We start from the raw sequence: 12,088 nt of genomic DNA, 5'->3' as shown, positions 1-12,088 counted from the left end.
ATGCAGATACTTACAGCAGGCAGCAAGGACTGCATATTCTGATTAGAGTCTGCTATAGTGGCTAAATAAACCAGATTTCTGTGTAAGATTTGTTGGTATCTATAGACAAAAGGAAACAGCATATATCTGAGAAAAAGAAACTGTTGGAAACATTTATCCTTTTAAACCTGCATCTGAACTTGGTCTTTTTTCTTTAACATCCCAAACATTTTTGTCCCCATCAAATCCCCGAAAAAACCCCTTACCTGCTTAACTCTAATAAGCAGCAATAGTTAGCATTTATTCTGAAACAGCTAAAATGTCACCCCAAGAATCAAAAGTGATCGATGCATTGCATTTTTGATCTTATAACTACTGTGTTTCCCCGAAAATAAGACCTTTTTATTTTTTGGAACCCCGAAATAAGCGCTTGGCCTTATTTTCGGGGAGGTCTTATTATTTTGGGACACGAGGAGGAAACCAGAGGAAATGGCGGGGGCCGGTTGTGCATACGTTTAAATATTTTTGAGGAGGGCTTATTTTTTGGGGGGGGGGCTTATTTTACCTCATGCGCTCAAAAGCCCGATTGGTTTATTATCAGGGGATGTCTTAATTTCGGGAAAACAGGGTAATTCCTTTATTTTTGCATCAAAACTGTTGCCTGACACACTCATCTTTGTTTTATATTACATGACATGAAACCTAAAGAGTCAGTTATTAAGGGTTTCTTACTCTCTGAGTTTGGTTGTTTTCTTGCAGATGTTTCATTTCCCAACTAGGTAACATCATCAGTGTATCATTGGTGCACTGATGAGGTTACCTAGTTTGGGCAGTGAAACATCTGCAAGAAAACCACCAAGCTCAGAGAACACTAAGGACCCCTCATGTCAGCCCCGAGCTACTAATATTCTCCTCCATCTGTCAGTTAATAAAACAGAGGGGTTGCTTTGCAGAGAAAGAATCAGACGCAGCATGAATACATCCAGTGCGGAGGTACTTTTCCAAAACACACTGAATTTTGAGAGGGGTTGGGGGCTTAAAATGTATGCTAAATATTCCTAGATGATTCCAGTCCCTGAAATGAAATCGTCTGAAATGGGACGGTGCAAGAGGGAAGAGAAAAGCACCAGAAATTTCTGCAGTTTGAGAGATACAGCCTATCAGAATAGAATGAACTAATTTGGCTGTGGATTTCATTACACTGTGCTTTGCTGTCTGCTGAACCCAAGTGGAAGTTACACAACGACTAAGCTCAAATGGGTTCAGCAACTTGGGGTTCAACTTCGGTTGAGAGACCAGCCGCTGCTTTTTAACCTCTTGGGTGGTTTTAACCTGTTAACCTGTTGGGTGACCGCAAATTTCATTCATAGGTGTAGCACAAATGTAAAAAAAAAAGTCAGACCAAATAATGACGCATGGTTGAAAACAGTCACCTCTAGAGACAAATGCTTTAGAGAGCAGGGGTCTCCAGACTTGGCCAGTTTAAGACTTGTGGACTTCAACTCCCAGAATTCCTCAGCCATCAGGGTAGCTCAGGAATTCCTCAGAATTCCCACAGCTGTCTGAGGAATTCTGCGATTTGAAGTCCAGTTTGTCAAGTTTGGAGACCTCTTCATTAGAGGCAGGGGAGTCTATGGTGGCGAGTAAAAGAAATCAAGATAACTGCCATAATATATACAAGAAACAGGGCATGGGAAATGTGATTGCAGCCTTCTTGACTTTTTTTGACCCCTTGACTCCCACTATAGATAACAATGTGAAGATCCTAGCTAAAGACAAAGAAATTGTAGATGTTCTCCATGTTAGCAATTATAAAATTATTCTTTTCATCGGCTGACAGTTGGCCCGGAAATGACAAACTCATCGTATTATTTTTAGCATCAACCTTATAAATCCATACTCACTGAGTACATTCTGCTGTTTTGCCCTTGCTCTGATAGTCCATGATGCACTGTATCAGATGGTGATTTTCATCCAACATCTGGATTTAAAAGCAACAAAAGAGATGCGGCCATTATTGATTGAAACCAGTGGTGAAATCCAAATATGTTTTACTACCGGTTCTGTGGGCGTGGCATGGCTTGGTGGGCGTGGCAGGAGAAGAATACTGCAAAATCTCCATTCCCACTCCACTCCAGGGAAACGATACTGCAAAATCTCCATTCCCACCCCATTCCAGGGGAAGGATACTGCAAAATTCCCATTCCCTCCCCACTCCTGGGAGGATATTGCAAAATCTCCATTCCCACCTCACTCTGGGGCCAGCCAGAGGTGGTATTTGCCGGTTCTCTGAACTACTCAAAATTTCCGCTACTGGTTCTCCAGAACCTGCTGGATTTCACCCGATTGAAACATAGCTGAGAAACTTCATTTGATCCTGCTAAAACTTTTGATACTTCTTGCACCGTCTTTGTGCATTAAGTACTATGAAATCTAAAGAAGCAATTAGCAAAAGCAGTGGAATAATATTTGAATTAACGGAAATGAAATGTTTCACCATCATCTAAATTAATTTTAATTTTTAAATTTATCTTGCCTGTATTTTTTTTTTCAGCACGAGGCAGTTTACATAGCAAATATTCCCACCTGTCTTTACCAGCACAACAACCCAGTGTGATGGGTTGAGCTAGAAGGAGGAACTGGAAAAAGACTTGGGGGAAAAATTTGGAACTTTGATGTTTTCTAGGCTGACAGCAAGAACACTCTGTGCACAAAAAAATGGAAGGGCACTTCAATCCCTACAGTGGACAAATGGCTGCAAAAATTGATGAAGTTACCATGGCAGAAAGAGTCAAATTGATTCCTTTGATAAAGGGAAAAAAACATACCGGTAAGTACTTTTGTTTCTATTTGGAAACCACTTCTGAACTTTGTGCTTGAGGTGTGAAAAGAACACCTTTGATTTTGGGTTTTACGGAATAGATTGATTTGTTGTTACAGAAATATCTAGTTGATACTATGTCAAAGTAAAAAGTTGAGGTTTGATGTTATTGTCTTATTCTTCTGCACCAAAGAGCGTTGGAAGTCAGTGCCTTTTTTTTCTTTTTTTCCCTTCTTTTCTCCACTTCTCCTTTCCCCTTCCCCTCCCTTATTTTTCCTACTATTTGCTTTTGTATTTTATATTATAAACAGAAGCGGTATTCAACTGGTTTGGACCGATTCACCCGAACCGGTAGCGGAAATCACTGGTGGTTCCGCCCCCCCCCCCCCGGCTCTATGCCATCCTATGCACCTGGCCTCTAAAATAGGCCTAAATAGGATGATAATTTGCTTGGAAGGCTGAGCGCATGTACAGAAGGCAGGCATGTGCATGAACCAGGCGCATGCATGCATGAAGCGAGTGTGCGTGCGTGCACATGGCAAACTTGAGTGTCCTTGAGGGTCCTTGAGTGGCGCAGGCTGCTAAACAGCCTGTTATTAACAACAGTTGCCTGCAATTACTGCAGGTTCAAGCCCCACCAGGCCCAAGGTTGACTCAGCCTTCCATCCTTTATAAGGTAGGTAAAATGAGGACCCAGATTGTTGGGGGCAATAAGTTGACTTTGTATATAATATACAAATGGATGAAGACTATTGCTTGACATAGTGTAAGCCGCCCTGAGTCTTCGGAGAAGGCGGGGTATAAATGTAAAAAAAAAAAAAACTGGTAATAAGATAATACAAAATCCACCGCTGATTATAAACTAATAAAACTTGTACATTTTGAAAATTTTTTTTTTAAAAAGAGTTAGAAAGAGGAACTGGACCAAAGTCACCAACTGGCTTTACCTATTCTCATTGTTCTTGGTCAATAAAGTCTTGTAAGGTGATAATCTTTTCCAGGTCCTGCAGGATGAAGTATTTTCAGCAGAGGTTGTTCACATTAAACCTAGGAGTTCATTTTAAGATGTATGCTTCAAATGTATATGCAAATCATGCTTTCCATATCACTTTCCATATGGCTCCTGTAATTTGTTTGCAAAATGCAAAGCTTGATGTCTGCAGGGTAGGTGCCAAAGAGATCATACGATCAAAATCCCACTTCTTTTTATTTGCATCATGATGTATGTAAAGAAGAGGTAGAGTTTCAGTAAGAAAGTGCGGCTGCCATGTTGACTCTTGGGATCCCTTTGCTTTGGATGTGGTGACTCAGTGGCTAAGACGCTGAGCTTGTCGATCAGAAGGTCGGCAGTTCAGCGGTTCGAATCCCTAGAGCTGCGTAACTGGGTGAGCTCCTGTTACTTGTCTCAGCTTCTGCCAATCTAACAGTTCAAAACCATGTAAAAAATGCAAGTAGAAAAATAGGGACCACCTTTGGTTGGAAAGTAACAGCGTTCCGTGCGCCTTTGGCATTGAGTCATGCCGGCCACATGACCATGGAGACGTCTTTGGACAGCGCTGGCTCTTCGGCTTTGAAACAGAGATGAGCACTGCCCTCTAGAGTCGGGAATGGCTAGCACATATGTGCAAGGGGAACTGTTACCGTTACGTTTGCTTTGGATATGGCTGACAGTATTGAATAGATTCACCCATGAAACCAGCCATGTCATAGTTTGCTACTTTTGCTTGAATGTAGCCATTGTAGATTTTCTTCTGGTTTATGGTTTGATGCGTCCTGTACAGGCAAGTCTTTGAGTTATGACCATAACGGAGCCTGCCCATCACAGTTGTAAATCACGACAGTTGTAAATGAGGTCACCAACATTAACGACTCAATTTCACGATTTTTTTTTTTGCAGTGGTTTTTAAGCGAAATCTGTGGTTGTTAAAAAATCCAAAGAGTAATCAAGGAGAGAAGCAACCTAGAACTAAGGAGAAATTCCCTGACAGCAAGAACAATTAATCAGCGGAACGACTCGCCTCCAGAAGTTGTGAATGCTCCAACACTGGAGGCTTTTAAGAAGAGACTGGACAGCCACTTGTCTGAAATGGTATACAGGGTTCCCTGCCTGAGCAGTGGGTTGGACTAGAAGATCTCCAAGGTCCCTTCCAACACTGTTATTCTGTTTGCTGTGGCTGCAGTTTTTCTAAAAACTGGAAGTAAATGCAAACTTTTGGCAAAACGGTCAGAAAACACGATCATATTACCACGAGACTCTGCAAACATCTGCAAGTCACATGACCACAGGGGGATGGGCTCCAGCCATTGGAACTTTGTCTATGGGTTGTAAGTTCCCCCAGTTACATCCGTCATAACTTTGAATGGTTGCTAAGCATTAAGCTAAGTAATAAATTGAGGACTGCCTGTTATTTATGAAACTATGGCTAAAAACATGGTGACATCTCAGATTGGGTGATTTATGCATTGCATCAAACCACGGTTCACAACTGACAATGGGTGAGTTCACACACCTGATTAACCAGAGTCAAAAGCAATCATTAGATTCACTTGTGGCCTTAATATTCGTTTGATTTGGGATGGATATATTACAAGAAATCAGACTTATTTATTTTATTTATTTATTTGTCACAACATTATATGTTCCCTCTGGAACGAGCTCCCTCTGGGGCTTCGTCAACTCCCCGATCTCAGGTCCTTCCGCCGCGAGCTGAAGACGTTGCTGTTTCGAAGAGCAGGACTAGCTTGAACGTAGTTTTAAATTGGGGTTTTTAAACAGGGGTTTAAATGGGTTTTAAATTTGTATTTAAAAGTTTTAAGGCATCAACTGAATTTAATTGTCTATTCTTTTTGCTGTTTTATATGTATTATATGTTTTCTGTTGTTTTATTGGCTGTGAACCGCCCTGAGTCCTTCGGGAGATGGGCGGTATACAAATATAATAATAAATAATAATAATAATAAATAATAATAATAATAATAATAATAATAATAATATATAAGCATAAGCATGAAATAACTATACGATATATAAACATATATATAATCATAAGTATGTAATAACTATATGAAATTGGATACAATCAAAGGGAACATTAGGACAGGAATGGTAGGCACGTTAGTGCTCTTATGCACGCCCCTTAACTTGTGTTAAGCATATTAAAAACAAGCTAAGGTTCTACATAATGTGTGAACCCAGTCTCAAAACAAAATCCGTGTAAAACACACCCATAAACTGTACGAGAGGTAAATATGAATAAAATACAGGAAAAAATGCTGAAAAAAAGCAAGCGTGATTCTTGTAAAAATTCAAGTCCATTATCCTAGCCTAGCTTAATAAATGGCTGCATTCACAGGACACACTGAATAACAAGCTAAAGATTTCAGCATTTTAAGTTAGCATCTTAAGCTCCAGCTGTGGTGGTGAAGGTCATGGAGAGCAAGAAAAAAATGTGTTAGTTCCATAAATCACAGCTGAGTTAATCAAACAGACTAGAGTGTGTGCAAACATGGCTTTTTATGTATAAACCCAAACAAGGCATGGTAGTACTTGGGCAATTTGCCACTTTGATGTCATCCTTAAGAGCCACAGTCAATTTTTTTTGTTTTTCCTTGAAGATGTTTCGCTTCCCATCCAAGAAGCTTCTTCAATTCTTTCAACACTGTCAGAACTAAAGAAGCTTCTTGGATGAGAAGCGAAACCTTTTCAAGGGAAAAACAAAGTCCAATTGCCATTTGAAAAAAGCACTTTTGATTTTTCTGAGCAAACTATGACCCGGTGGATGGAAAATCTCCATCGATGTCCATGGAGTTATTTGTACAGGATCCAATCTGGGTCAGTGACCAGGACTAGAAGCTTAGTCTTCTGAAGTTTTGGACTTGTGCTGGAGCCCATCCTCAGAGAGCTTCCCAAAATACACATTCTGGTAGAGAGAAGTTCCCTGAGGATGGGCTCCAGCACAAGTCTGAAAGCTTGGAAGACTAAAACCTCTGGTCCCAGTGACTGACCCAGATTGAATCCTGCAACATTATCCTGGGACATGTATATTTGCCTTCATTTTGGAATTATTTCAGAAAAAAATAAAAATAAAAGCATTCCCTCTGACTACTTCAATGAGATTGCCGTAACTTATCCTCCATGTCTGGGACAGATTCTGACCTTACTAACAATAGTCCTTAATGTAAAGGTAAAAGGTTCCCCTCGCACATATGTAATAGTCATTCCTGATTCTAGGGGGCGGTGCTCATCTCCGTTTCAAGGCCGAAGAGCCAGCACTGTCTGAAGACGTCTCCATGGTCATGTGGCCGGCATGACTAAACGCCAAAAGGTGCACAGAACGCTGTTACCTTCCCACCAAAGGTGGTCCCTATTTTTCTACTTGCATTTTTTAGGTGCTTTTGAACTGCTAGGTTGGCAGAAGCTGGGACAAGTAACGGGAGCTCACCCAGTTACGCGGCACTAGGGATTCGAACTGCTGAACTGCCGACCTTTCGATCGACAAGCTCAGCGTCTTAGCCACTGAGTCACCGCATCCTACATATCCGACATTCCACAAACGAACCAGCAATGACTATGATGATTTAACTCATATAGATTTCACAAAAGACAATGTTGGAAAAGCTCTTCACAACTTAAAACCATCGCTTTCTATTGGACCCGATGGACTATGTGCATACTTCTTAAAAAAACTTTTCATTAATATAGCAGAACCCCTAAGTATTATCTTGGATAAAGCCTTCACTACCAGTTCTCTTCCCAAACTTTGGTCACTAGCCACAGTCATCCCTATCTTCAAAAAAGGAGACCCCAGCTTAGTCGAAAACTACAGACCGATCTCCCTTTGCTGCGTCACCTGCAAAGTCATGGAATCTATCATCAACCAATCCATTACCTCACACTTAGAAACTAACAACCTACTCTCCAACAAACAATTTGGTTTCAGGAAAAAATTATCATGTAACTTACAACTTCTCCACTGCAAAAACATATGGACTTCAAATCTCGATCAAGGCAAATCAATAGATGCAATCTACATAGACTTCTGCAAAGCTTTTGACTCAGTAGTACACGATAAACTTCTCCTAAAACTAACATCCTATGGCATCTCAGGACCCCTCCACAAATGGATATCTGCTTTTCTGTCTAACAGACAACAAGTGGTCAAAATTGGCAATGCTTTATCAAATCCTGTTCCTGTCAAGAGTGGCGTTCCTCAAGGCAGCGTCCTTGGACCAACACTCTTTATACTATACATTAATGATCTCTGTGACCACATCTCAAGTAATTGTGTTCTCTTTGCTGATGATGTCAAACTATTTAACACCACAGACAATACTTCTATCATTCAAAACGACCTTGATCATCTATCCGCTTGGTCTAAAAATTGGCAGCTCCAAATTTCAACCAGCAAATGCTCAGTCTTACATATAGGAAAAAAGAACCCAAAAACTAAATACATACTAGATGGACATTACCTTACAGACAACCCCCATCCCGTCAAAGACCTTGGAGTTTTCATGTCAAATGATCTAAGTGCCAAAGCCCACTGCAACTACATAGCAAAAAAAGCTCTAAGAGTTGTAAACCTAATTTTGCGTAGCTTCTTTTCCAAAAACACCACACTACTAACCAGAGCATATAAAACATTTGCTAGACCAATTCTAGAATACAGCTCGCCAGTTTGGAACCCTCACCACATCTCTGACATCAATACAATTGAACGTGTCCAGAAATATTTTACAAGAAGAGTTCTCCATTCCTCTGAAAACAATAAAATACCCTATCCCACCAGACTTGAAATCCTAGGCTTAGAAAACTTGGAACTCCGTCGCTTTCGACAAGACCTAAGCTTAACTCACAGAATCATCTATTGTAATGTCCTTCCTGTTAAAGACTACTTCAGCTTTAATTGCAATAATACAAGAGCAACTAATAGATTTAAACTTAATGTCAACCGCTTTAATCTAGATTGCAGAAAATATGACTTTTGTAACAGAATCATCAGTGCTTGGAATACTTTACCTGACTCTGTGGTCTCTTCCCATAATCCTAAAAGTTTTATCCAAAAACTTTCTACTATTGACCTCACCCCATTCCTAAGAGGACCATAAGGGGCGTGCATAAGCGCACAAACGTGCCTACCGTTCCTGTCCTATTGTTTTTCTTCTCTTCTTCCTATAAAATCTTTTTGTATGATACCTACATATATTGTTGTGACAAAATAAAATAAATAAAAATAAAAATAAATAAATCCTTAGTGCACAGAAATCCTTTTAGTGACCATTCAAAGTTACAACAGCACTGAAAAAGTGACTTATGACCGGTTTTCACACTTACGACTGTTACAACATCCCTATGGTCATGTGATCAAAATTCAAGCGCTTGGCCACTGGGATACATTTATGACAGTTACAACGTCCCAGGATCATGTGATCACCACTGGTAACCTTCCCAGCCAGCTTTCAACAAGCAAAATCAATGGAGGAAGCCAGGTTCGCTTAACAACCGTATGATTCAATTAACAACTGCAGTGATGTGCTTAACAACCTGTGTCAAAAAAAAAGTTGTAAAATGGGGAATGATGCACTTAAGAATTGCCCTGCTTGGCAGTGGAAATTTTGGGCTCCCCTCCGGCCATAAATTGAGGATTACCTGTTCAGAGAGTTCTTGACTTACAACCAGAATGGAGCCTGTCTATCACAGTTGTAAGTCGTGATAGACATAAACTGGGTCACATCAAAATCACCCACATGATTTTATCAGCTTATTTGCAGTGCTCGTTCAGTGAACGAGACAGTTATACAGAGTTATACAGTTATACAGTTATATAGACAGTTCTACAGAGGAATTATTGAGTCTGTCATTTGCACCTCTATAACTGTCTGGTTCGGTTCTGCAACCCAACAAGAAAAACACAGACTTCAGAGGATAATTAGAACTGCAGAAAAAACAATGGCTACCAACCTGCCTTCCATTGAGGACCTGTATACTGCACGAATCAAGAAGAGGGCCGTGAAAATATTTACAGATCCCTCACATCCAGGACATAAACTGTTTCAACTCCTACCCTCAAAACGACGCTATAGAGCACTGCACACCAGAACAACTAGACACAAGGACAGTTTTTCCCCCCGAAGGCCATCACTCTGCTTAACAAATAATTCCTTCAACACTGTCAGACTATTTACTAAATCTGCACTACTATTAATCTTCTCATCGTTCCCATCATCCATCTCTTTCCACTTATGACTGTATGACTGTAACTTTGTTGCTGGCAATCCTTATGATTTATATTGATATATTGACCATCGTTTGTGTTGTAAATGTTGTACCTTGATGAACATATCTTTTCTTTTATGTACACTGAGAGCATATGCACCAAGACAAATTCCTTGTGTGTCCAATCACACTTGGCCAATAAAAAATTCTATTCTATTCTATTCTGAAGCAAACGCCACTGTCATTAAGAGAACCAGCGGTTCATTACAGGTTTTGCGGAAAACTAGATGTATGTGCTAGTTTTCTGAAAACGCATAATAAAACACAGCTACATGACTGTGGGGTGCTGCAAACAGCCATAAATGAAGCCTGGTTGCCAAGCATCAGTGTGATCATGATTTAAGGGTAGGGTGGTCATTGAAGCTTCAAATCCGGTTTGGAATAACCTGTCTGTAGGTCTGAATGGTCATAATTTTGAACGGTTGCTAAGTGACCCGTCATAAGTTGAGAAGTACCTCCCACCGACCCGTACGCTCACACAGAGAGGGTCTTCTCAGGGTGCCGTCCGCCAAACAATGTCGGTTGGCGGCTCCCAGGGGAAGATCCTTCTCTGTGGGGGCTCCTACTCTCTGGAACGAACTTCCCCCTGGTTTACGCCAAATACCTGACCTTCGGACCTTTCGCCGCGAATTGAAAACACATTTGTTCATTCGCACGGGGCTGGCTTAAGTTTTTTTTTTCTTAAACTGTCTAGATTTTTAAATTCTAAATTCTATTTATGTTTTAAATTGGGGTTTTTAGATTTTAAATATTTTAATTTTTCGGCCAATTGTATAATAAGTTTCTTAATTCAGTTTTTAATTGTATATGGTTTATGTTTTATCCTGGCTGTACACTGCCCTGAGTCCTTCCGGTCTAGAAATCCAATAAATAATAATAATAATAATAATAGTATATAGTATTGCAATGGATCTATTCACTTCAGCTAACAAAATGTGGCTAAGGATACCTAGAAAATGAAGCATGGGCCTGGGATGAATGTCAGTGTGGCTTTCAATCAGAATAGAGCTGGAAGGGGACCATGGAGGTCTTCAAGTCCAGCCCCCTGCTCAAGAAGAAGACCCCTATAGATTTCAGACAAGTCCAGTCTCTTCTTAAAAACCTCCAGTGATGAAGCACTCACAACTTCTGAAGGCAAAGCTGTCCCACTGGTTAATTGTCCTCACTGTTAGGAAGTTTCTCCTTAATTCCAGGTTGCTTCTCTTCTTGATTAGTTTCCATCCATTGCTTCTTGTCCTGCCCTCTGGTGCTTTGAAAAATAAACTGACCCCCTCCTCTTTGTGGCAGCCCTTCAAATACTGGAATACTGCTATCATGTCTCCCCCTAGTCTCGTGATGGTGAACCTATGGCACGCATGCCCAAAGTGGCACACGGAGCCTTGTCGCCTGGCACACGCTGTGTCGCCCATCCCTCTTCTGGGTTTCTGGCGCGCATGTGCACCTGACAATCAGCTGGCCTTTGAGCGTGTGGCAGTGCCGGAAACCGGACAAGCTGGTCTTCTGTTTTCCGACGTAAACATGTGCACCGGCCAGCTGATCAGCGTGTGTGCATGAGCGGTAGTAACCAGAAGACTTGCTTGCCGGTGCGCATGTGCGTGCCAGAAACCGGAAGTATCTTATCAGGGGCACGCATGCCCCCTGGGCAGCTTCTCTTCCTGGTCACGGCCCTGACGAACACGAAGTGCTGAGTGCAAGGGAAGAGATTGCTGTGAAAAGGCAATGGAGAAAAGACAACCCCGAAAATATTCCAAGTATAAAAATTGAAATAGTTAAAAAAAAAAAGGAATGAAAGGGAATGAATATGAACAAAATTTGAGAAATTAGAAAATGAAGGGCGAAAGTAGATGTGATTCAATAAAATATGCAAAGAAATATTAGGAAAGGAATAAAAAACTATGGGGCGGAGAAAGGAACATCTTGGCTAAAAGAAAAATCTATTTGAATATTTTGAATTGTATAAGATAAGAAAATGTCAATACTCTGTTCATGAATTGTGGTTGTGTGGAAGGGGG

The 12,088-nt window shown here is 40.7% G+C and overlaps 1 protein-coding gene across 4 annotated transcripts in view; it reads right to left on the bottom strand.

The window, feature by feature from the left end:
• Positions 1-12,088, bottom strand: part of SS18L1 (SS18L1 subunit of BAF chromatin remodeling complex) — a 39,309-nt gene that overhangs the window by 21,471 nt on the left and 5,750 nt on the right. For all 4 annotated transcript variants that reach the window (XM_058178833.1, XM_058178835.1, XM_058178832.1 and 1 more), the window contains 2 exons: positions 1,884-1,960; positions 15-99 (listed from right to left, as the gene is read on the bottom strand). In XM_058178833.1, coding sequence (XP_058034816.1) covers positions 15-99; positions 1,884-1,960 — 162 coding nt within the window. The remainder of the gene's footprint in view (positions 1-14; positions 100-1,883; positions 1,961-12,088) is intronic.

The sequence above is a fragment of the Ahaetulla prasina genome, chromosome 3, assembly GCF_028640845.1.
Source record: "Ahaetulla prasina isolate Xishuangbanna chromosome 3, ASM2864084v1, whole genome shotgun sequence".
Taxonomy (NCBI): domain Eukaryota; kingdom Metazoa; phylum Chordata; class Lepidosauria; order Squamata; family Colubridae; genus Ahaetulla; species Ahaetulla prasina.
The sequence above is the reverse complement of the archived record's forward strand: the minus strand, read 5'-3'. Positions and strand labels throughout refer to the sequence as shown.